Raw genomic sequence first — 27,391 nt, 5'->3', positions numbered from 1 at the left:
TGACAGCTACAGGTGGTTAGAAACTTTTTGAAGTAGAACTATGAATCCTAATGGTTGTTATTACACAGAGTTATGCACTTGAAGGAAATATGTGTTGTACTTGAAGGAATGTCAATTTAGCAACTGAGGTTTTGAAAATGAGACGTGCTTTTCAATATAATAGTTGAGGCAATTAACACAGACTATTTCAAGAGTACCCTAGATAAACATATGAGAGACAACAGGTTGGTGTACCGTCAGGGTTAGATGCTGGGAGAAGCCTAATGTCGAATATAAAATCTGGCAGAGATCAGATGGACTGAATGGCCTGTTTTTCTGCTGTAGCCTTTATGTGTAATAAGATTAGTGTTTCACAATTTCAGGACCTCAGCTAGCTGCCATAATTGCATTTATTGTAAAAAAGCCATTTCTTTTTCATAACAAATCAAGACGCATCTTTCAGATTTGATATTTGATGTGACCCATTTGCTACTGTATAAACTGATTTTTTTCAACATTGGTGGTGTCTGGCACTTTAGATTTAAAGTACTTTTCTATTTTAATGGAACCATTTAAGTTGTGGTTGACAGTGTGTGCCTACACCTATATTTTACAATATAGAATGCTTGGAGGCACATTGGCCTTTCGACAAATGGGCGTCATTACATAAACTTTTGACAAATATCAGTTCTCATTTTATTCTATTGTACTCAGTATCGTGGCTGAGTTAGACCTTGAGAACAAGTGTTTGCGTGCGTGTGTGTATTCTAAAGAACATACTGGTTCATGTAAATGATAAATTATAAGAACTGTTGGGTTTGTTAGAAGTCAGTAAAACATAGGCTATTATCGTCACATCATAATCTCATAAGCCTCTGTGTAATGAATGGATTTAACTGTAAAAGAAAACTTACAGCATTCAATAGGATTTGAAGCAACCTGTAGTGACACTGTCCTGCCACTGGCTTGAGGAATGTGTACTCGAAATACAAGCCTCACTCTGGTGTTCTTCCTGCCAATGTCCGTCTCCCCTTTCCTCAGCTCAATGTCAGCATTTCGTAGCTTCAGTATCCCAGCACAGTCAATCCTATTAAAATAAAGCACATTGAGCTACATAACATAAAAATATAATTATTTTATTTGTCGTAATAACTTTACTTTTCTGCAAGGTAGCAATTCACAGCACATCAGAGTTTGTGAACAGATTGATTCATTGGTAATCAGTTGACTAGCTACTGGTCTGCATTTCACCTCTCCAAAAATAAACCATTTTGATGTTGCTCATTCATAACTAACAACAGGAATATGATGTTTCAATGGCCTGCAGTATCAATTAAGTCACACCTTTCTTTTCAGCAGAAACATCTAACTTGAGTCAAATAAGTGTATAAGATTGACGAAGTTCTGATGTAATCTAACTGGTTTTGCAAATTGGTCGACACTCAAAAGACAATTTTCATGTTAACTCTTTCCAATGAAAGAGACTATACAGATGAATTGATCTGTGTTCAGAAGAGAAATTGAAATGTAAGTTACAGCCCTTTGTTAAATGGGAAGGGCACAAGTTCCCAGCACTTCTCAAATACACTCTGGCAAACACTATTCGGTTGTCAAATGCCTCATAGGAAAATCCCTCAATTGGAGCTCAGTGGGGGCAGGCTACTTAAAGGACACCTTGCCCTTAGCTTTGATCCTCTGCCCCCATCTCTCACAACCGCAATCCCAATCCCACCCTCACTCACCTTTGGCCTAGGGTCACTCAACAATCATGGGGATATCTGGTGGGTAGCAGCTACGACTGCTCTCATTGGCGCTGACGAGGGTGGGGATCTGCTAACCTCTAACTGGCCATCTGCTCTCAGTGGGTGGGACTTTGGTTGCCAGAGTCCAGGCAAGACCCAACAGCAGCCAGTTGAGTGCCTGAAAGGAAGGGTCTGAGGAAAGGTCACTCTACCCGAAATGTTAACTCTGATTTTTTTCTCCACAGATGCTGCGAGGCCTGCTGGGCCTTTCCAACAATTTCTATTTTTGTTTCTGATTTACAGCATCCGCAGTTCTTTCAGTTTTTACTTTAAGATGTATTTAATGTAGTTTGGTTTCCCCCGTGGAACTGATGTGGGTTCTCTCCCAGTGGGCAATACCTTAATCAGATCAATTAAATACTGCCCCATAAACCTGTTGGACTGTTATAAAAACCCAACTAGTTCATCAATATTCTGTCAAGAAAATCTGTCATCTTTATCCAGTATGGTCTCATTTGCCCTCAGAAGAGCCATTGAGTCCTTGACTAGTGTTGGGCAATAAATACCATTCTTGATATTGAAACCCACATCACAAGAATGAAAAGCAGGCTGAATCAACATAAACTAGATGATTCATATTTAAACAGTTGAAAACATTATGGCAAAGGATTCAGCAAAAAAGATTAACAACTGTTCTGAATTTCAAAAGTTATTTAGTGCATAATAGCATCACTAGACAGTTGTACCAACCACACACTGAATTGGCACCAGGCCAGACCTGTTCAGGCAGCAAAACTGCTTCTTGCAACAAGATCTGGTTCTTCTGTAGGTTTCTCTTCTCCTCATGAAACGAAACAACAAACTGCACTTGAAAGCAATCCACAATTGATGAGTTTCAGAATTCTTGTGGCACTGGAAGTTTCACAGTACTTCAAAATTCTTTGCATCTACTTAGAAAGCCAGAGATTCTACTTTGAATTCAAACTGGTCCCAAGTGAGCCACTTTTTTTTAAACTTGAAAATAAGAATTGACTAAATTAATATTTAAAATCCTTAGCTAAATGGAGTACAAACTTAAAATTGTTTTGACAGGACATGTCTCAACTCTTTCTATCCAGAAAAAATCTTAACCAGCAAAGTGGAACTATTACTACCTAACCATTCTGCTAATTGCTGTGGCTGGTCATTCAAAAGGTTTTCAGCGCCATTTCATGGAATTATTTCTAATTAGAGGAAATGATCATTCTATCTCCTCTGATCATTGACTGATCAATATAATGAAAAAAAATTCACTTCCGGGAATGATTGACTCAATTAAAAGTTTGCCAAAATGTCAAGAGGATGTTAAAATAAATTAATGTCAAAATAATCAGATTAATTAAATTCACAGCAAACCTTAATTTTTTGTGATTCATTTTGGTGGGAAAGCATTCCTTTTTAATTATACTTATACACACTGATAGCTCTGCAATTAATGATTTAGTCCCATGGCTCACAAATGGCAAACAATAGTGTCTCACAATGCTTTTCACTCTCTCTCTCTGCCTTTAAGAAAGCACGTTTAGCCATCAAAGATCATTTTGCTGAAACCACTGCAAGTATGACAAAATATTTTACAACTACCATCTGAACAGTGCATCAGTAAAGCTGTACTGAACAATTGAAAAAAAAACAATGTCATCCATGGAAATTAAAAGCAGATATGATCAAAAGCCACAGAGTCTTCTGGGAAAGAATCCTGCCATAGGTAAGTGAACCAGGGTCTGAAACATCACTCTGTAAACACAAGGGCCACAATTTTTCATACAGGCAGTGTGATTGTTTTATAGAATCCCTACAGTGTGGAAACATTGAGCCCAACAAGTCCATATCGACTCTTTGAAAAGCATCCTACACAGACTCACTCCATCCTTGTAACCCTGCATTTGCCATGGTTAATCCACCTAGCCTACACACCCCTGAATATTATGGGCAATGCAGCATTGACAATCCACCAAACCTGCATATCTTTGGACTGTGGAAGGAAACCAGAACACCTGGAGGGATCCCATGCAGACATTATTAGGATGTGCAAATTCCACACAGCCAGTCACCTGAGGCTAGAATTGAACCCAGACCTCACAAGCGCTGTAAGGCAGCAGTACTAACCATTGAGTTACTATGCCTACCCATGCTACCACAATAGCAGCAATGGTATCAATATGATGTATAAGTCAAATTTACAATCTACATCCTACTATAAAAGCTCCAGCTGCTAGCTCAGTCAGAATGGCTCCCCAGTGAAGCCAGCATCAGAAATGTGTATGCGTCTTGCAGGTGCTATTTTGGAGGGGAAGTAGTGTATTCAGCCTGGAATCTTGTTCACTTGATTAAGTTTTTAATGGCAGAAATACATGTGCATAGGACTTTTCTTTGGGATGGTGCAGCTGACCATCTGGAATCATACGGAGGCCAACTAATTAGATTTGCAGAGGGGAGATTGGCAGGAAGTCACCAGACCCACAATTACCTTGTGGGACCAATGTCCAATTTAAATGTCGCCCAGACAGACTTCTTCTCCTTGCAATCATGCAGAATCAGTCTGGCTATTTGTGAGGCCTAGATATGCAATGAAGGCACCTTCAGATCTGTCACCACCTTTTACCCTCCCTCGATCACCTTTGACTTTCCCACTTTAACCTTTGACCCCCACTCCATCACCATTATCTTGACCCACCAACACTTAACCTTAGAGTCATTCACCTTAGAGTATCCCTTCCAATTCCATCAGTTGGACCCTGCCACACTGTTACTGCCCCCTCTCACACTCAACCTGTCAGTCGTTATCTTCAACTTTCTTCTTTCATTCTTGATCTGTCCTCTGTTTAACTTGATTCACAGGACCTCGCGATTAAGGTCAGATAATGTGCAACAAATAATTTCTCCCTCACTGAACCTGCATGATTCACAGCTGAGTCATGCCTTTACTGACTACCCACCTTTCCCATATAGCATCGAACCATTAAATCAGAAGTTCCCAGTTTTGATTCACCATCTGTGCTAAACTTGCTATCTTAACATGGGCAACACATAGTGCTACAATTAGCTTCAGTACCCCATTCTACAGAAGGGTTCCTGATCACCATCCAATGCCCCTTGCTGCACTGCACACGTGCAAATATCAGATAAAGGCATAATTCCACTCAAATGGGATATAATCACTGGTTGATGAGCCAGGTTCATCCTGGTTTCAAGTCTGGTTTCAAGTCTGGTCACTTGGGTGAATTTCCTGAAGTCTAGAAGTGTCAATGCAGAAAAGGAAGGCTTTAATAAAAGTTGTACTTGCATCAGAGCTTTGGCCTGAATTTTCATCATGATGAAATGCGTGTTCCATTCAGCCAAAAAGATGCCTAAAGCTTTAGTCCTGCCCCTAAACCTGACACCTGACAATTCAGGAGTGGCGGTGTTGAGAAGCAAGAGTGGGTTGTAATTTGTACATCTGAAGGCAATGCACATACTAAAGTGCAGCTGTCTACAATCAGATCCAATCTCCAGAACATGACTTGTGTATTTTAGATCAAATCTGAGAATACATCAAGAGACCACCTCATTATGGGTACTGGGTGATAGACATGGTGAAAAAAGGGAAAAAGGATGGTGCATTGGGAAAGGTAGGGTGACATAGATTGACTAAAGTGTTTGAGAGGTCATTGGTAGGTATAAGGACGCAACTTGACTTTGAGGGGCCATATGAAATGGGTGGGGTTCAGGAGGTGGCAAGCATTGCATAGATGAGCCATGAGGTCTGTGTGAAGGCAAGGGGATGGAATTGAAGTCATTTTTCTCGTGCTACTCTTTGTTTTTAAAAAGGCTGAGAAAAAGCAAAAACGTAGCCATCTGGGGAATTTTCCCCAAGTTTGGTTTGTAAGGTCAGGAATTCTTCCCCCTCTCTCGGCTTTATTCTGTGTTTCGGAAGTAATGATCTATAAATGTGCCTTTGTTTTCTAACTGCTTGCCAGACTGCTGAGGGAGGGGTGTGGTACAATGTTTAATGCCTCTAATAATAGTAACCATTACAAATGCAAACTTAGTCATATGGGAACATCTGCCTGCTGTAACAGATATTCTTTCACAGGGTTATGTCATTTATGTCTGCGAAGGTAGTAACTAATAACAAGCAAAGCAGATGTAGCGGCTGTAGATGAGGAGGGCATAGTAATTATAGCAACTGCAGTCCAGGATAGTCTGAATAAACTTACGTTGTCCTTTTGAGTTAAAAGCTAAAATAGACATCAGTTTATGTGGGCTAATAATTATGCCACTTCACAAATCCAACTCCTTTAAATCCAACCGTTAAACATTACTCATAATACACATAACTACTGAAGACCACACCAATACTTTCTCTTTCATATGGACCTCTGTGCTGCCAAAAATAACTTTCTTGCTAAAGAAACCTTTCTTTGTCAGGATTGATTTTTTTTCATTCAAAGTAAACCGAAAGTAACATACTAATGTAAAAAAAGATCAGAGGCATGCTATCAACTTCATTTAGTTTTTGACATAGTTGGCCTTACAATGAGATTCAGGTTTTGGCATCACTACTTTACACTTGAAAAACTTCTTTCACAAAATCAAAATGATATGGAGGAATTTTTCCAGAAAGATGTAATAATGATCTGATGAGATGTCGGAATATGACAAGATTTACTTCAAGCAACCTTTCATACTTTGCATCTGCTCTCCTGCTTTTAAATATCTGCAATGAACTGATAAAATCATTGGAACAAAGGTAAAGCCTGTAATACACAAAAGTAATATTGGTATCTTGCAATTAGAGGTAAATGCAAGAAATTGAGCAATTGACCAGTGTTTCCATGCACTGAAAGCTTGCTAGAGTGAAAAGGCAAGTAACTCTGGGGTGACGTCATTAGGTTGGATTATAACAAGTCGGCCTGTGTTATTTTTGATGAAAAACTAAAACCCATTAGGATGCTATATTGATGCAGATTTGGCTATTAATATTAGGCAATGCGTTGAGATTTATAACAAAACCAACCTCAACACCTTCTCCTGAACAATCCAAACTTCTCAAAGCCTCTCACAACTTTTCAGTTACATGGCATTACTTGCCTTATATTACAAATGTGCAAAAATACAATGTTAGCTATAATATGCTTGTGGGCATTCTGAAGTCATAAAAGGTGCTATATAAATATGGATTCTTTCATTCCCTCATTCACTACTTGACTCTTGACTGCCAACCAAAACAAATATCAGGGAAAATAATTCAGATACTTCAATTCATCAGTTTTATAAAAAACAGTTGCAGGAATCCAACCTCAGATTTTACTGTGCGCCTGTCACATCCATTCAGGGGGAAAATTAACTCCAGGCATTTTAAACAGGAAATTCTCAACAACTGTCATTCACATTTCTAGTAGAGGGCAGCAAAAGCTGGCTGTAAAACAAATAGTGAAGCCATGACCTCCTTTATTTAATGAGGAGATTCTTCACGACGCAGAAGTGCCTTCCATAAAAAGATGACATTGTCGTTATTAATAATATTACTGTGGCTTCAAGCCAGAAGTTCTTTTTTGTTCTAAATGCATAATATTCCTTCATTATACTGATCCACATTACAGTAAAAAGCAGAAATACCATGTTCATAACAAAATAAAACATAACAGAAAGAAGTTTTAAGTGGAAGCCTCACCTTCAGTACTTTTGCTTTCCAACAAAAGTATTTTTTTAAAAACATAATTTTTTGACATGCTGTTAATAATTATTGGTTTCAGAATATTGTTTCTGCAGGAAGAAAGTTGAAATTTTCAATTTTTAACTAAGGACTTACAGAAGACAAGCAAGAGGAGAACACGCCAGGATTCAGAGTGCAACAGTCTGAGGCAACTAGGTTTGTATGTCAATTTAGCCCCTTCACATTGACACACACACACACAGCAAAGCCTCTAAACTAGTTTGCTGAATGTGATCATCAAACCACACTGGTAACACAACTGTAATAAATCATAATTGATTCATTTGATTTTTAAAGAAGCTGCACTAAAATAGGGAGAGAAAAGTTTCAGGGTCAATTCTGTGTCTATGAGGTTTCTGGATCTCAACTTCTGCACCTCTGAGCAATGGAAGAGGAAAGAAGGTCAGGCAAATGTGTGTCTTCATGGACTTTACTGCAAATTAAATTAGAAGTTAATATAATGCAATTCACCCTCCTAAATTGCTTGCTGCCACTCAGGAAGCAATGTTTGAAATCAATGGATGAAGATAATACGACAGGAGAGTGTAATAACAGCATGCCATCCAATCACATGTGGTTCCTAAGGACCAGGGCTGGGAACCACCAGAGCTATATGAACCCTTTGGACTTAGAATCAAAACTCAATTTCCATATTTGTATATAATAAAAATTTCAGGAAAGTTAGATGATAATCAATAATGAGGAGGACTAATTAGTGAAGAACATTAATAAACTTGCAGAATTGACAAATGAAGTTCAACACAGCTGCATGTGAGGTCATATATTGTGATAGGAAGAAGATGAAAGTAATTTATTGTTCAGAAAGTGCAGGACTTGGTAGGGTAGACAAACAAAGGGAAACTGCAGTATAAATATACTTACCACTAAGCTGTATCACAGGTTAACAAGATCATAAATAAAAAGCGAACCAAGCCTTTATTTCTAGAGGAATTGAATTGAAAATTTCAAAAGTTATGCTACAACTCAAGGTCTTTTAAAGCTGTATAAAATTTTGACTACATCTCACTTCGGCTTGGATTCTTGGGGACTCATGAAGATTCTGTGGAACTTTGAAAACACAGGTGGTATTTGCAAGTCCCACCCCCATTTCTGACAGATCCTTTCTTGCTGGTAGAAAGAAATTAGGGGTGTGTGACTCACAAAAGGGAAACCTGAACTCAGCAGGTAAGCTCCATTTTTACTGTAACAAGGATATTAACCCACAACATGGGAATCATTTTTTTAAGAGTAGACCTAAATGCTCCTGAAGGTAGAGAAGATTTGTAGAATTTTCATGAAGTGAAGTTAGTTAAAACCCCAGCTCTTAAAAAAATGTATTTAGAAAAAAAAACAGACTGTCTATGTTATTTCCACGATGTCAAATAAGTTCTTGGCTTCCCTCAGCTATAATTATCTCTGCACTGGGGTCCACAAGTGCAAAGAAGTGTGAAAGCCAAAAGGCCTAAAATGTAACAAATGAACTAGAGGGGGAGTCCCAGAAAACCAACACAGACCTTTTAAACAGTCCACCACTGCATTTGACAGCCCCCATAATCACCAGGGGGTGGCAGGCCTCATTCTTGCCCAATCCAACTCCCTATCCTGGAACAAAGATCCCACTTGCAACATTTCCTGGCTAGCAGCACCCACCTTAGGAGAGAAAATCCATGCTTTACAGGGGTGCCTGAAGGTCTAGATACTGTATCATAGATAGTGCACTTGGAGAAGGTGCAGAGGAAATTTCCAAAGATAGTACCAGTAATAGGTGGGTATGCACATTAGGAAATGATTTGACAAGTTGGACCACTTTTCTCTTGAAAAATAGCTGAGGAGGATCCAAAAGATATCCTTAAAATCATGAAAGATTTTGAGACTATGGATGGGAGAATACTGGAATGGCTCTGCCTAAAGTATGGACTGATTAGCAAGCCTATCCACTGAGTTAGATTAAAATTAACCACATTTCTGTCTAGGCTAATCACTATGGCATGGTATTAGTGAACTGCTCAGGCCTGTAGAATCAAACTCAGCAATAACTAGCGCCTGCAGAAGACATGGCAAGAAAGTAAAATAAAGAGTTCAAATCTAAAGTTTGATACAACCAGTTTATAGTCACTGTTTCCTATTGGTAAGTATGTTACTGAAAACTGTTATCAAATTTCCTATCTTATTATACGAACTTAAAATTTCACACATCAGCTAACTCAAGATAAGAACTAAAGCTGAAGATTTAATCAGATGGGCAGTCTCAGGATGTGTTTACTACATTGCAGCTTGTCTCTGGAGAGATATGCTTTGAAACCACTCACAGAAGGCAGTATCCCCCTAGTTTGGTTAACACCCCACAGAGAATAACTCATGTGCAGTGTTAAACCACATTTGCAAACTGTCCAGCTCTCTTAGATCTCCTTGTTAGTTTTTATTCCTATCTGGAGTTAAGTTAAATCAGTGGTATCTGCAAATATTACCACATAATCTGAGCATTTCCATTTTAACAAGCACAATGTTCTTTCCTGGGTACCTTAACTGGAGGTACTATTAGTCATTATAAAAATGGCATTGTCAAATACATTAATAGTTTCTGGTTTCAGACTAGCATTGATCCAGAATCAGGTTGTACCCTTTGCCAGTTCAACCACCCCAAATTCAGTGTACAACCCTTTAAACCCAAGGCTTTCTACAGATATGTTCCAATCAACCTATTCAGAGAGGTTATTATACAACTCTACAGCAGGTGGAGCTTAAACCCAGACCTTCTAATCCAGAGGTAGGGACGTTGCCACTGTGCGACAAGTATTCTTCAGGACTTTCTATATAAGTGTGTAAGGAAAGCATTCCAGTTCACTAATTAAGGAAAAATGATCACCAACTCTTCCAGTAAATGATCAGGTGTAATATCATGCTCCATTGTACCTACCCTGTCTCTTCAGTCCAAAACCAAAACCTAGTCATTATTTTCTGTCTGCTTGACTTAAATCAGCTTTCTTAATTTGAAGAACATGACCTTTGTTGATAGTTACAGAATACAAAATGACAGCAAAAACAATATTGTCTTTTTCAGCTGTTGCCTGTTACCCTGATTGAAAACATTCTTCGTACAGCACTACTGTCAAATACAACCAAGTTCTATTCACAAACCAGAGATTTACCAATAGGAGAATGGAAAGAAAATCAGATTGTAAAGAATCTTGCTAATTCACTTCCTAAAAACAACTGTCCCTTTCAGTCACACTAAAGGATATCTTTCTCATAAATATGACCCTAATTTGTTTCAATCTAGTTTTGAAATATGGGTGGTGCACTATTAATGGTCTTATCAGACCAGTTTACACAATTATTCAAGGTCAAGTACTATGGCTGATTAAGTAGCATGTCTACTGTAAACAACAAGCTGTGATAGGAACAGGATCAAATGGCTGGGTGGAATAGACTTGAAAAGCCAGCTGCCACCCATTCAAAGTGCCAACTATTTGGGTTTTTAACATTAACAAGTTAACTTTCAGCATCCAAAACCAGCAATATCGTATTAAAAACAAGAAAGGTAAAGAGGTATGGATTTTCCCGATGACAGACAGCCTCTCTTGTCACTGCAATATGGTGACGAAGACTGAGAATTGGAAATCACACCTTCAAGCACAACACCTAGAATTTTTGTTGGGGGAAGTTACATTTTGCACATATGCGTTTCACAGAGGTTACATAGCAGCTACCTCGACATGTATCTTGCCTTTGGGTGATCCACGTGTGTAAAATGCACCATGTGCAAAATAGACTTGAAGCAACAGGTCCAATCAATGTAGATTTTTATGGATAGCCATAAAGGTATGTCTTTGGATATGATCCTGGGACAGTTTTCGGGAAGACAAATTGCCCTCTGGAAGTAAAAAAAAAGTGTCCTTTTGGAGAGATCAAGGCCGGAATTTGGTAACAAATGAAGAGATTCTCCATCATTGCAAAGGTGATTAAGGGAAGTAAAAAGGCAGAAGTCCAGACGAATGCCACTTTTGGGGGCCAGGAATGGGGATGGATTTCACATCATGCATGTGCTTTATGTGGAGGCAGCCTGCCCTATAGATCAATGGTTGACTCCTATCATGTCTAATTTTGGTGACCTAAATGTGTGCAACTTAATGTGTATATATTAGACCTGGTAGGAGCAGATCTAAACCTTGTGGAGTTCTTTGGTGAGGTGGGTGTCATTTTAGAAAGGCAAGGTACCCTTTTGTATATGGTCCCATGATATATCCAGTGCTGCATGACAGATATCATAAACTTCTATTATTAGAAAGCCTACCATTTCACAGTTTAGTTGATGGCTCCCTAGTGATTATAGACTTTTTGAAGTGGGACTATGAAATCCAAAGCTTGCTTTTACGAGAGATTAATTATTTGTCCTTGTAAGAGAATATGTAACTGAAGGGACATAAAGGTAGAGAATGGATTTTTATGAATCACAGATTCTTTCTTCTAAAAGTATGCAGTTAATGCGTAGAAATTGATTTTCTTTATCTCAGATCTTTGTCTGGGGTTTTCCATGGTGGATAATGCTGATTTGGCATAGTGGGTGGAAGAACAAATGGTGGTATTGGAGGCAGAGGTCAGTATCAGGGTTATTGTAAGACCTTGGGTTCTGAGTGGAGGGGCATAGGTTAGTCTGGATGGTATGAGACCATGGGTGGAGGCATGAATAGTAAGTGTCAAGCATAAGAACATGTGAAGTGTGAAGGGATATGAGGGGTGAGGGTTTAGATATGGTGCTGAAGACTAATTTTTTGGGTCACTTTCTCACACATCAGGTTTGTGACTCTGCGCTCCTAACTGGGAACAAAAATTCAAACCAGAATCTTTTCTCGATCAAGCCAACACTTGACATATACAAAATTCCATCACTCAGTTTTAACACCCTCTGCAATCATCAAACAGAATAGAGTTTCTTATTAGACCAAGAGACAATGTGCATTCTGTCCTGGAAACCCAACAATAACTTGTGTCAAGAAATGGAAATGCATTTGTCAAAGCCACAGTTTCCAAACTCTAGTGAGTGAATGGATGTTTAATCAACTAAATTATAGTGCATAAAAGTAAACTGGTCAGCTTTTAACAACTATCCAGTATTTCCCTCAATTCTACATATTTTTGATTAAGCTTTAGAGCATCTCCATTAGTCATTCCGGAGTGGACCTGCCAAAGGACATAACTGAGTAGTGCAGGAAAGAATGTATCAGTATTCCTCAGTCAACTCCACAAAGCATCTTCTGTACTGTGGAGAACAGTTCAGTGCAGATTCTTTGACCCCAAGAGCTGAAGCTACTCCCAATTGAGCACTCACAACTGGAAGTAGGCAGACAGGAAATGATAGACTACAACTACCACAACATAGTATAAGATAAAAACGATTTGCATTACCTGCTTGATGGAAAAATTATGCTCTAATTTTATTAAAACTGTAACTTAAAGTGATTTCTTATAAATTGTTTTCTTAAGCTGTTATAAACTACGAACTGCTCCACAAAGGAGGCAGTAGTAAAACATTTTAAGCCACACATATTGTTTTGCTCTTGTATTTTACTTATAATTTAAAAATCAGATAAAAGCAGCAGGAAAGATTTTGCATGTTAGCTGTTGATAGTACAGTTGACAAAATTAAAAAAGAGAAGCAATCTGGATGGAAATTCTACATGACCCCCCCCCCCCCCCCCCCCTCCCCCCCCCCCCCCCCTTAATTATGATGAGCAGTTAAGGGCAGTGGTATTAATTAGCAATTTGCCCTTCTAACAGGAGTATTCTGGAGGATTTTTCATTTAGCAAGTACTTTGAGTGGGTGCATAAGTTCTTTTTGAAGCATAAATTAATTCTAGCAAACTCTGGTAAAAAAAAAAGTGCCTGTGACAAATCATGGTAAAGGCAAAGCTCAAACCATTCTCTACACAATTTGGAAGATAGAAATTCAAATAGCATCTCTGTACTTTCTCAGCAAAACAATTGGAGAAACCAAAACCAATTGCATTTTTATACTGCACATTTAACATGGACAAAATGTTGCAAAGCATTTCACATAGGTACTAAAACAAAAGTGACCAAAAGCTTGTTGAAATGAATAGGGTTTTTAGGATGGTCTTAAAGTTGAGTTTGAGGTGGAAGATCTGCATAAGTCAAGACCTCAGCAATGTGAAGTCATGGATCTTGGTTCCTCATTTCATGTTTTGGCAATAATCCTTGACAAAATAAATCTTGTTTTATTTTTATTTCAAATGAAAATTTATATGGAGTCCAAATTGGCCAAAAGACTCCAATCTCCTGATCTCACTAATGCCACTCTATGAAGAGTTTCCAAGTAAGTCATTTCAGCACTACCCATTTACCAATGGCTTAAATGACTTTAATTATTTCCCTTAAAGCTTTCATCAAATGCGTAGAGGCATGTTTCTGAAACCTTGACTTTAGTCACTCTAATGATTGTAACAAGGTCAGCCAGCTGGACATCAAAAAACATGAGATCTTTGATCAGGGCTGTTAATCTGGTCCAATCAGGGAGTCCTGGCTGACAGATTTTTTTTAAAAAACAGGAGTGACAGAGATACTGACACTCCGATAGCTAACACTGAATGAGGCAATATTTAAGTCAAGGACTGTTCATGTGTAAATAGAGTGTGATGTGGCGATGGGATACAGATCTCTAAGGAGTTATTTCGCTGACCTTACTGTGTTCACTTTTGGGATGAGAATAAATTAAAACAAAATTCAGCAGTTTGTTTTGGACCAACTGGACCAAACTCACCAAAATTAAACACGGCACAGTGGCATGTGGGCGACATGGTGGCACAGTGGTTAGCACTGCTGCCTCACAGCGCCAGAGACCCGGGTTCAATTCCTGCCTCAGGTGACTGTGTGGAGTTTGCACCTTCTCCCCGTGTCTGTGTGGGTTTCCTCCGGGTGCTCCGGTTTCCTCCGGGTGCTCCGGTTTCCTCCCACAGTCCAAAGATGTGCAGTCAAGTGAATTGGCCATGCTCTAAACTGCCCGTAGTGTTAGGTAAGGGGTAAATGTAGGGGTATGGGTGGGTTGCGCTTCGGCGGGGCGGTGTGGACTTGTTGGGCCGAAGGGCCTGTTTCCACACTGTAAGTAATCTAATCTAATCTAACGAGGAAGTTCCATTTTAATATTTCTGCTACTCTTTCACTTTCAATTTACACATAAATATGTTGCACAAATGCAGCAGAGTGAAAATTCAGAAGAAGAGATACTTGATAATAGTCTAAAGAAGTCATTAGCAAAAAATTTGTTTCACTTTATATTTTTGGTGAAGTCACATTCTTCAGGAAAAAATAAGTGATGAAGAATGGAATATTTTCCCTCTTTTAGCATTTGAGAACTTGCATTGAGCACTTCCAAGTCAGATATTGTACTATCGATAACAATTCTCTCGATTCTAATTTCAGAAATAAATCTCCTTACTGCATCAGAGTGAAATTTATTCTTTCCAATTTCCCATTAGTACTGAAGCATGAAATTGCATAATTTTTATGTATTTGGATGAAACATGGTTATTAACTGATCAAACAACTCAGCAGCTATGTTAACTGTACGAATTGAAACAATCACCCAAATGTGTGTACAAATTCATTTAAACTTTTGCAAAACAAAACTGTATCAAGACTGATCAGAAGGATCCGTATAGTCAACAAGGTGGAAGTTTATATTTCATCAAGCACTGCTGTATTCATGTTAAAAGATTCTATTTGTGAGTATATACTTGAAAACAAACATATTTGTGTAATAATAATATTCTTACACTGCTTTCATGTTGTTCTCTGGAAGAAGTGGAATTTCTAAAACCTTTGTATTTCCACAGATTTTCTCATAGCTGGTGGTTGAGACTGTCTTGCCAGTGATGCGGTGGACTTGATAGAAGGCATGTGGTCTTAGTAGCCGCTCATCTGCGGTTCCAATAAATATGTGCAGGCTTAAAGGCTTATTTTCCATGTAGCCATGGAGCTGGAAAAAGAGAAGATATCTTATATGTTGAACTCTCAAGATAAGGCTTATATTAAATCCTTTTAGGATGCTTCACATGAAGGTAAAGATAGGCTACCACAGCTTTCAATTGTAGGTTAATAAACACTCCTGAGTTTGTTACTGCTTTTAAAACAACAGGGGCTTTTTTCAATTAGCTTATATAATCTTTATTTAAACACCAGCACAAACAGAATGTACACACCGTGTTCTTGAATCTCATAGCCTCCTTAAATTGCCAATGTGGTGCATTTAACAAAATGCTCTTAAATGCTTCAGTACACATTTTTTATGAATACAGTCACTGCTAAACTTCACAGAATGTTTGAAAGCTGCCACTGCCTTCTGACTAAAGGCATTGAATATTATTGTCACTCTGAATTCCATTGGTGTCATATGTAAATTGCTATCAGATACATCCAAAAGCAGACAAAATTCAGAATAATAGTGCCATCAGTCAATGAAACAAACACTTGCAATATCCTTTAAGTTACAGCAAATGTGGGCAAATATTCTGATTTGTTTTTATATGTCATTGCAATTTATTTAGGTAGCTCTTGGACATGAGGCTCAGATTCAAATTTCAGGAATTCAGCTGCAATCCAGATGGTCAAATCATCTGGAGCTACAAATTTTAATTTAGCAGACCTGAAGATATTGAGAAAATACAAAACCAATTTAAGGCTCACCTTCAGAGTATCTGCATTCTGCTGAAATGGACGTTAGGTCAACCTTGCTCATTTTGTGTGCCACGGTTGGAGGACTTGAGCTATAGGGAGAGGCTGAACAGGCTGGGGATGTTTTCCCTGGGCCGTTGGAAGCTGAGGGATGACCTTATAGAAGTTTATAAAATCATGAGGGGCATGGATAGCATAAATAGACAAGGTCTTTTCCCTGGGCTGGGGGAGTCCAGAACTAGAGGGCATAGGCGTCGGGTGAAAGAGGGACGATTTAAAAGGGACCTAAGGGGCAACTTTTTCACACAGAGGGTGGTGCGTGTATGGAATGAGCTGTCAGAGGAAGTGATGGAGGCTGGTACAATGACAACATTTAAAAAGCATCTGGATGGGTACATAAATAGGAAAGGTTTAGAGGGATATTGGCCAAATACTGGCAAATGGGACTAGCTTAATTTAGGATATCTGGTCGGCATGGACGAGTTGGACTGAAGGATCTGTTTTCTTGCTATGACTCTAAGAACATCACAAAGGTACAGGCCATTCTGCCCATCACACTTGCATCAATGGATTGGTTCTCAAGAGCCACAACAATCAATCCATTCTGTCTCTTGTATACCATATCCTTGAAGCATCTAGTAAATTGTCTTCCAAAATAATTTAGCAACTTTGTTTAAACAACAATTTGTAGCAAATTCTAATTAATCTCTAAGCAGTCTCTTTTTCCGATTCACCTGTTCCTTTTTAACCTATTGTAATAACATCTAAAATACTCAGACTCTGCTATTTATTCAACAGTTGTTCTTTTAATCCTTTCTCATATCTAGGAATATAAAAACAAAGAAGAGCTGGAAGCTATTCAGCCCATTCAGCCTACTCCACTGTTCAATATGATCATGGCTGAACAAATACTTCAATGTCTTTTATCTACACTATCTCCGTAATCCTTTACATCATTCATAATCAAAAATGAATTAATATCTGCATTAACTATACTAGAGCTAGGGAGACCATAAAAGGACACAGTATTTCACAAGTGTTTTATTCAAGCTACCGCACAATTGAAGCAAAATTTCATGACTCCTGTACTTCAGTCCTTCTGCAATAAAGGCTAAAATTTCCTTTGCCTTTTTAATAGCTTACTGCACTTCCATGTTAGCCTTTGGTGGCTTGTTAATAAGGAGACCCAAGTCCCTTTGCACATCTACAGTTTTCAAATCGTACACATCTTCTCTTCCTACCAGTGTCGATAACATCACATTTTTCCACATTATATTCAATCTGCCATGTTCTTACACAATCACTAAAGCTGTTAAATCCTCCTGAAAATGTTTTACATCTTCCTCATAACACATAAAGTCAATAGAGTCATTGAGCTGTACAGCATGGAAACAGGCTCTTTGGTCCAACTCATCCTGCTGACCAGTTACCCTAAATACATCTAATCTCATTTGCCAGCATTTGTTCCATTTGCCTCTAAACACTGAGAACAAGAACTGCTGGAGATCACAGCACATCAGACAGCATCCATGGAGAGAGAGCAAGCTAACATTTCAAGTCTAGATGACTCTTCATCAGAGTAGAAGTGAAATGTGGCAGGGACAACAGTTATGCTATAGTTGGGGTTGGGGTGTGAGGGTGGAGAGGTGTGGAGTGCTGGTGGAGAAAAGATGTTGATAGTTGAGATTAAGTGATCAGAATGTGAGAATGGCAGGAACGTTAACTGCTCTCTCTCAATGGATGCTGACCCGCCATGATCTCCAGCATTTCTTGTTTTCAGTAAAGATGGCTGTAATTTGCTCCCTCTAAACTCTTCCTAACTGCATACTCATCCAGATCTAATTGTACCAGCCTCCACCACTTCCTCTGGTAGCTCATTCCATACACGCACCACCCTCTGTGTGAAAATGTTGCGCCTTAGGTCCCTTTTTATATCTTTTGCCTCTCACCTTAAACCTATGCCCTCTAGTTCTGGACTCCCCCACCCCAGGGGAAAGACTTTGCCTATTAACCCTATCCATGCCTCATGATTCTATAAACCTGTATAAGGTCACCCTTCAGTCTCCGATGCTCCAGGGATACCAACCCCAACCTATTCAACCTCTCCCTATAGCTCAAACCGTCCAAATCTTTTCTGAACCCTTTCAAGTTTCACTACATCTTTTCTACAGCAGGGAGACCAGAATTGCACACAATATTCCAGAAGTGTCCTCACCAATGTCCTGTACAGCAGCAACATGACCTCCCAACTCTGATACTCAATGCGTTGACCAAATGCCTTCTTTGCTGTCCTGTTTACCTGGATTTCCACTTTAAAGGAGTTATGAACCTGCCTTCCAAGGTCTCTTTGTTCAGCAACACTCCCCAGGACCTTACCATTAAGTGTATTAGTCCTGCCCTGATTTCCCTTTCCAAAATGCAACACCTCACATTTACCTAAATTAAACTCCATCTGCCACTCCTCAGCCCATTGGCCGAGCTGATCAAGATCCAGTTGTACTCTGAGGTGACCTTTTTCTCTGTCCACCACACCTCCAATTTTGGTGTCAGCTGCAAACTTACTAACTATACCTCCTATGTTCACATCCAGCCATTTATATGAATGACGAAAAGTAATAGACCCAGCACCGATCCTTGAGGCACAATCCTCCAGTCTGAAAAGCAACTCTCCTCGACCATCCTCTGTTTTTTACCTTTGTGTCAGTTCTATGTCCAAATGGCTAGTTCTCCCTCTATTCCATGTGAGCTAACCTTGCCAACCAGCCTACTATGAGGATCCTTGTTGAATGCTTCACTGAAGTCCATATAGGTCCTGCCCACTGCTCTGCCCTCATCAATCCTCTTCGTCATTTTTTCAAAAAACTCAATCATTGTTCCTGCTTAGATTTGTATCACTTACAAATTTGGAAATATTACATTTATTCCTCATGTCAAACCCATTGATACATAGTGAACAGATAGTACCCAAGTCCTGATCCTATTGTACCCCATTAGTTACAGTCTGCCAACATGAGAATGATCAGTGTATTCCTTCTTTCTGGTTTCCTTCTATTTGCCAGTCCTTAATCCATGCCAGTACATTATCTCCAAACCATTTGTTTTAATTTTGAAATTAATCTGAAAATCCAAATATACTACATCCATTGTCTACTTTATATTAGTTTTTTCGAAACAACCTTATAAATTTCCTAGTCTATCAAATGCAAGTTTCCATTCACAAACTCATGCTTACCATGACCAATCAGATTATCAAAATGTTAAATTATCATATCCTTAATGATAGATTCTGATATTTTCCATGCTACTAATGTAAGACTGTCAGGTCTGTAGTTCCTTTTGTCCTCTTTTGTTCCTTTTTAAACAGCAGGGTTTCATTTGCAAGTTTCCAATCTGCAATAATCATTCCAGAATCTGTGGAATCTTGAAATATGATTACCAATGCATCAATTATCCCTATGGTCATTTTCTTCTGCATTTTTGGATGTAGACTATCAGGTTCTGGGGATATAAGAACTTACAGCAACATTAATTTCTCCAGTTCAATTTTCTTACTAATACGAGTCACTTTCATCTAAATTTCTTAAACCTTCCTCAGTAAAACATGACACAAAATACTTACTTGGATTCTTTGCCATTTTCTATTCCCCATTATAAATTCTCCTGACTCTACTTTTAATCCACATTCATCTTCAGGAAACATCCCCATTTAATATACCAGTAGAAACTTTTACAGGCCAGTTTTATGTTTTTACTCAATTTGTACTTTATTTTTCCTTTTCTTATCAGTTTCTTTATCCTCCAACTTGTGCAGGTCACACCAGCCCTAGACATGGTCCCAATGCTTCAAATATCTGATGTCATCACTCCTGTACCAATTCTCCAACCACATATTCAATCAACTCATCCTTTTGTTCTCATGTTGACTAGCAATGGCACAGACAGCAATTCTGAGACTGCTACACTTGAGGTGCTGTTTTTAATTTCCTTTCGAATTCCTGAATTCCACTTTCTGAATGTTATCGATCTTCCTACTTATATCATTAGTATCAGTGTGGACCTTGACTTCTGACTGATCTCCCAAACCTTGAAGCCATCAAAGACACTCTTAAATCTCACACCAGGAAGGTAATTAATAATCCTGGAATCACATTTCATGCTATAGAAACATACGTCTGATTCTGGAATTGCCTATTACTTTTGCCATTTCATTATTCTTCTATCTCCCATCCATTCCCCTATATCTCATGTAGCTGAGATGGGCCTGATGGTTATTACTGATAAGCTGATATGACACTGCCAATTCTAAGTTGCCCTGAGATTGCTGGGAATGGTGGGCTCTCAATATAACAGTTGCAGTGGCTTGCTAGATCATTAAAGCAGGCACTTTAGATTCAATCACATTGCTGAGTAAGTGAAGTCACGTCAGCCAAACTTGATAAAGACAGCCAGGAAATCTTACAGCATACACAGTAGTAGATAAAAATAAATGTGGCTTTTTTGCAAATCATACACCGCACTGTTAAATTATTCAGACAACACTCACATATTGCTACCAATATTCAGAAAAGCTACAGATGTAAAATTGGATTGGTATTACCTATTGGTTGGATACATTAGTTACTGGTTAAGGCTCAAACTGACACTCAATCCACGTGTGTGCACTTCTGCTACAAATCAGATCAACCTGTTTCTGACATGGGTAAAGGATATCTCTTGTTTGCTCTTTGCTATAATGATATCTGGTACGATTCGTAACAGAAGTGAGCACAAAAGCACTATGTGCCATTTTTGTTCCTAATCAACATCTTTAGTACTAAATCATTATACAGTATCAATCCTAATTTCATATCCGTGGCATCCTGAATGTTGGTAGCAAAATGTGAATGCTGCCCGAATAATCTAATGGCGTGGTTCAAACAATTTGCAAAAAACCCACATTTCTTTGCATGTTGTTCCTGCTAAATGAAGCCCAAGAAATTGGAAACAACAAATTTAAGATGTTTTTAAGAATTGGGTTAAAATATCACATGCTGCATGACTCTTGACTGATTACACTGGATCATAAGGAGTTCTGCAGGAATGTGCAAAGTGAAATGAAAGATGTAGTGTTCCTTGTTTTTTCAAGTTTAAAGTCTGAATAATGTGAATACTGTTATTTCCAATGATAAGAAAATAAAGTATAAATTTTCTAAATTTAGAAGTTTAATAATCATGTCATATTAAAGAAAAATTCAATATTGTTGTTTAAAATGTCGCATCAGACCATATAGTTCTTTTGTTAACTCCTTTTTTCCAATCCTTCAATAATCTTCAAATTTAACAAAGTTAATCATCTACTGTTATTATCTACATTGGAGGTATTACTACAGGACAGAAATAACTGTGTTAGATAAATCTCTTGCAATTTTTTAAATCTATCTATCACGAAAGTTTCTGGGAGTTAGCACAGCTAGAAGAGGGGGATGAAGAGATGGATATACTAGAATGACAAAACAACAAAGAATACTAACCACAAGAATATTATGAAGTTGGCATCTGATCTGCAAAAGCCTATTGGATTGTCATTTGAGACTGGTACTAGTACAGTAATTCTTCAAACAATTTCTGTTGTACAGTGACTACTCATGTACTAAGCTTTCTTTGCTAAGTCATTATTTATCTAATAATGACAAGCAGTTTTAACCAAGAGTTGATATAAAACTCCCTTTTCATAACAGTCTCTTCAGCATGATTGGTTGTCATACATCTGTAGAAAGACAGTGATGTAGAATATTCTGTTCATGGTCTCTGGAAACCTAACAGTGGAATTTGTCCAACTGTAGTGTTAGGAATGAAATCCTTCTTACAATATGTACAACTGAATATTTCAATTTCTTTAGTATGCAGACATTGGTGGACAAGTAAATTACAGCCGAGAAAGATATGTTTTTTCTGAAACAAAATTGGTGAACACTGACCTCATAATTTCTGTTGGAGGGGGGAGGCAGGTTCTTATGATTATTCAGTTCTGAGGAGGGATCACTGGACCTGGAAGGATTAACTCTGATTTCTCTCCACAGAAGCTGCTAGACTGCTGAGATTTTCCAGAAATTTCTATTTTTGTTTAAGATTTTGTTTGTGATGGTAAATAGGCCCTAAGCTGTAACTCATTACTAGTGCCAATGTTCTTAGACATAAAAGATGTCTCACATGATTCTCCCAGATTTCTCAACAAAGCCTACATGGGTCAGGGCCCTGTAAGGTTCCATTCATAGAACTGAAAGGGTAGTGCAAAATAGTTTTAATTGTGGGTAACAGACATTAAAGGTTGCAACTGCATTGAAACTCTTAGTGAAATAGTTTTCTTGAAAGAATTTTAAAATTCACTTTTTCCATAAATGAAAACTCTCAAAAAACGGAAGTTGCAACAGTGAGACAGACAGCTAACATGGCTAGCAATTAAGAGCTCATCACAAATCCAAGCAATTTGTCTGTTATCCCTCCAACCCCAAGATGAATAGAAGGCACAAGGAGAAAGGAAGGCTAGTCAATAGGGATGAGAAGGGGCAGCTGCAAATACCCCTTGATGTCCTCCCCAGGCCAGAAAAGATGGTGTTGTGGATGGAAGGGATGTCCAAAGGCTGCAATGTCTGCGTTATTTCAAGGTGGACATCTAGATGCAGGTTACTGGAAGCTGCAGAGTAAATCCATGGGATGTACAGGGGTGTACAAGGTCAATTCAGAAAGAAGGGTTCTGACCCAGCACACCATAGTCTGAGTTGTAGCTCTGACTGCAACTGTGAGATCATGCACAAAACTTCTGTTACTGCAGGGAAGGTAAACCAGATATTCTTGTTAGGAGAAAAAGTAACTCCTTATTGACCAAATGAGACAAGTAAACTTCTAGCCACAATGATAGATACGGAAGCCATACAAACTCTTTTACTGGGGAAAGATGTCATATCCACCAGAAAATTTCATGAATGTCAAGGTTTTCTTGAATGATATCAGCAGCAAGTACACATCTGCACCATCCTGTGGTATGACCTAATGTCTGGAATGGTAACTATAGAGGTTCTTATTAATTTACCTGTAGGTGGAGTGACTTACTTCCTCAGGCAGGAATTAAGATAAGAGCTTCTCCATGAGAAAGGCTAGTGACATCAAGGAGACAGAGCAAACATAGGAGAAGGTTTGAGGACATGTAATGACGCCAGCAATAACTAAACAAAGTCCATCATTGAAGGTCAAACTGACAGTACAGAGAGATATTTGGTTATTGAAGCTTACTTTGGGGATTTTTGATTTGGAAATGTTGGTGTTGGACTGGGGTGTACAATATTAAAAATCACACAACACCAGGTTATAGTCCAACAGATTTATTTGGATGCACTAGCTTTTGGAGCACTGCTCCTTCATCAGGTGATTGTGGAGAATAAGATTGTAAGACACAGAATTTATAGCAAAAGTTTACAGTGTGATGTAACTGAAATTATATATTGAAAAAGACCCAGATTGTTTGTTAAGTCTCTCATCTTTTAGAATGACCATGTTGGTTTCAGTTCTTTCATATGTAAATCACAAAACCTTATTTAAAAGTTACATTCTCAAGTGCACTTTAACAATTGGTGTCATGTCGGTCCAGATATTGAAGACTCCCTGTGAGGCTGTCTGTGCCACAATGGTTTTGTGATTCAATCACCTGATGAAGGAGCAGTGCTCCAAAAGCTAGTGCTTCCAAATAAACCTGTTGGACCACAAGCTGGCATTGTGTGATTTTTAACTTTGGGGAGTTTGGATGATCTGAAGAAACTACTCAATGTGTTTTATCTGATAGAGTTTCAGTAAATTGTTACAGAGTTAAGTAAATGATTCAGTTCAAGCTGAGCTTGAAGTTGAAGTAGTTCCAAGACATTAAATTACATGAAATGTTAAATATGAAATAGGATTTTAACGAACAAATGGAGATCTCCTCACATACCTATGGACAAAGACTGGACAATAATTATCCCAATAGTGGTATTTTCAAAATCTTGTTAAGAAATATTAATTCCTATGGCAGGACATGTAGGGACCCAGAAGATCCAAGAACGTGTAAGTCAAAATGTGTACTGGCAAGGTCTTCATAAGACATTGCAAATTTGTAAAAGATGCCACACATGGCAGATGGTGGGAAAATTGGCACGATTAATTCCTGCACCTGTATTTGAGGAACCATTCACTGGATGTTAGTAGGCAATGTGGGATCAATTACTAGAAACAAATGCGGGACAGTGGTATATAGTTACAATAAAAAGACATAACCTTGAGGGTAACCACTGTCAAAATAATGGTGGAAAAGTTAACCCCATTCTTCACTCGACATCGATTACTGATAGAGACCTAGTCAGATCAAGGTTCAAATTTCACTGTCTATCAGTTTACTAATCCAAATAGGGTGGTCTAAAGAATGAGGAAGGTAAGTTATTTGATTGACATCCCAGATTTCCAGATAACAATTAGGCTGTGTTGTATCAATATTCTGAAGCATTATCACTGCCAGGAGAATAAACAAGCACAAGTATTTCAGCTAGTGAGGGCAGGTCAGGACAAATAGATAATGCAAATGAGGCAGAAGAAGGACTAGACAATTCCAAAATTGGACCTTCTGCTATCCGGCAGTTACTCCTTAACTCTTAGGAAGGTTAGAGACCGTGCTTTCATACTGTGATGCAGAAGATTGAGAAGACATAACAAGGCTACTCTCAGAATTTAAAGGAGTCTGTAGAGTGTACAACTTTACCCAAATATCACACAATCACAGAATTGTTATGGTATATAAGGAGGCCATTCAGCCCATCATGGCTGCACTGATTCAATCCCCCATTGCCAATCTCCTGTCTTTTCCCCATTTACCTCTATGCCATTTCTATTCAAATAATCATGCAGTGCCCCTTTGAACCTGGCTCCACCACATTTCAAGCAAGTACATTCCATACTCTTTCTGTTCACTGAGTAAAAAGTTTTTTTGTTCTGACATAATGAGAATGGGGGAGAATTCTTTGCTATGAAACAGCATCTTTTTTGCTTAGGTCCAGAGAAACAGGCTCAGGTGAAAGCAAGAATCAAAAGCATGTTGGAAAAGTAACTTATTGAACGCAGTCAAAGAAGCTGAAGCAGTGCTAGCCTCACTAACTGTTTGGCTTACCTTGATAATATACAAGCATACAGGGACACTTGGAAGGAGCACACTGGAATAATCAGAAGCTGTGTTTCAAAATTTACAGGCAGCTCAAATCTCCCAAGAGTGACTTTTCAAAAGCACAGATAATCGAGGTTAAAAATCAGCGCTGCTCCTTCATCCTTCATCCAACCACCTGATGAAGGAGCGACACTCCGAAAGCTAGTGCTTCCAAATAAACCTGTTGGACTATAACCTGGTGTTGTGTGATTTTTAACATTGTACACCCCAGTCCAACACCAACATCTCCAAATCCCAAATAATCTAATTAACACACACTGTAGGACAAGGAGCAGTGCTGTCAAAACAGCAGAAGTACATGTTTTAGGAATCCCATACCCCTAAACTGAACGAGAAACTTTGAGTTTTGGGGATTGTGGTTTCTATCGTAAGTTTATACCAAAGCTCAGTATTATAGCTGCTCCATTTTTTTTACAAAAACAAAGCAAAGCAACAAAGTCAGAGGAGTGCAAAGCAGCTTTTGAGAAGCTGGAAACTAATTTCATCACAGCAAGTGCTCACTGCCCCTAATCTTATTAAACTACTCAAAGTCGCATTTGATACTGTTGATTTGGGGATAGGTTCAGTTTTGTTCCACGAAGGTGACTCTGGCATAATGAAGGCCATGAGATACTTTTCTAAAAAGCTAACTTCATTCCAAAAGAGATACTCTACAGTGAAAAAAGATGCCCTAGGTGTGTGAATGCCTTGAGATATACTTGCACCATGCCTTCAGGTAACATTGACTTATATTGGTCATAAGTCCTCAACCTTTTCGAAAAAGAGTCTAAAACCAAAATGACAGGCTGCTCCATTGGAGTTTCCTATTGAACTTTAATCACTTGAAAGTTGTTCACGTTGTGGGGAAAAGTAATGAAGGTGTCATTGCATACTTGTGCACATGCTTACAACGTTTACAGTATATAAGAATGTAGCTTTATTTGAATTACCTAAATACTAAAAAGATATCAGAGATAATTTTATATTTATAGGAAATAAATGAGAGTAAACTTGTAAACTTATCTTAATTTTTAATTTTTTTTTGTCCTACTTTGAGAGACAACCCATTTAAAAATGACATTTTGTTTTGTATAGACTGGAGATGTTGTGAAGTTGTTTAACAGTTTTATTTGTGTGCTTGTGTTTGAAGGACTGTGAACACCTAATTGCTTTTTTCAACAGAAATTAATGAAAGAATACTAGAATTTTTTTTAACAAGGCATTTTTTGCTAGTCACGTGTTTGAGAATAACTGCATGTTTACTATTGAGCCCCTTCTTCTGTCTATAAGGATCACATTGCAGCTTCTATTTTGGAGGTTGCTTGGATGCGTCCAGCCTGGGAAAAGAGCTTCCCAGTTCAGCTGTCCTATTCCTGAAACAAAGCTCTTACTGTGGGTGCAGTATGGTACCCATAGCCCTGGTCCAATCTGACTGCTGACTGTCCTTCTGAAATGTATTTGAAAAAAACCTTGATACATTACTGTTTCCTGAACAGACTGCAGCAACAAAGGTCCCAGAGACATCTGCCTGTGTTCAGTGACATCCATCTACATGTGCCAGAACACTAGACCATTAACTGTCTGAATATTTCGTACCTCATCAATTTTTGCCTTCAGGAACTAAGAGTTATTGACCAGAGGGCAAAGGTTTAAGGTGAGGCAGAAAGATCTACAAGGGACTTAAGGCTCAACTTTTTCATGTAGAGGATGATGCGTGTATGAAATGAGCTGCCAGAGGAAGTGGTGGAGGCTGGTAGAATCACAACATTTAAAAGGTATCTGGATGAGTAGATGAATAGGAAGGGGTTAGAGGGATATGGGCTGAATGCTGGCAAACGGGACTAGATTAATTTAGGATACCTGGTCAGCATGGATGAGTTAGACTGAAGGGTCTGTTTCCGTGCTCCAAGTTTTGGATATTTAGAGGGGTAAGCAGTTATACTTTCATATTATGAACAAAGTGCATTAAACAGTTTTGCATATTTATTGAATGCATTTTGTTTTTAAATAAATCAATAATTGTGAGTTTATTTTAAAAAAAACCTG

At 38.4% G+C, this 27,391-nt stretch overlaps 1 protein-coding gene across 2 annotated transcripts in view; it reads right to left on the bottom strand.

The window, feature by feature from the left end:
• nfatc2a (nuclear factor of activated T cells 2a) overlaps positions 1–27,391 on the bottom strand; it is a 146,675-nt gene that overhangs the window by 97,929 nt on the left and 21,355 nt on the right. For both annotated transcript variants that reach the window (XM_072556530.1, XM_072556531.1), the window contains exons 4-5: positions 15,249–15,451; positions 894–1,066 (exon numbers count right to left, since the gene is read on the bottom strand). In XM_072556530.1, the coding sequence (XP_072412631.1) occupies positions 894–1,066; positions 15,249–15,451 (376 nt within the window). The remainder of the gene's footprint in view (positions 1–893; positions 1,067–15,248; positions 15,452–27,391) is intronic.

The sequence above is a fragment of the Chiloscyllium punctatum genome, chromosome 37 (genome assembly GCF_047496795.1).
Source record: "Chiloscyllium punctatum isolate Juve2018m chromosome 37, sChiPun1.3, whole genome shotgun sequence".
NCBI classification, from domain to species: Eukaryota; Metazoa; Chordata; class Chondrichthyes; order Orectolobiformes; family Hemiscylliidae; genus Chiloscyllium; species Chiloscyllium punctatum.
The sequence above is the reverse complement of the archived record's forward strand: the minus strand, read 5'-3'. Positions and strand labels throughout refer to the sequence as shown.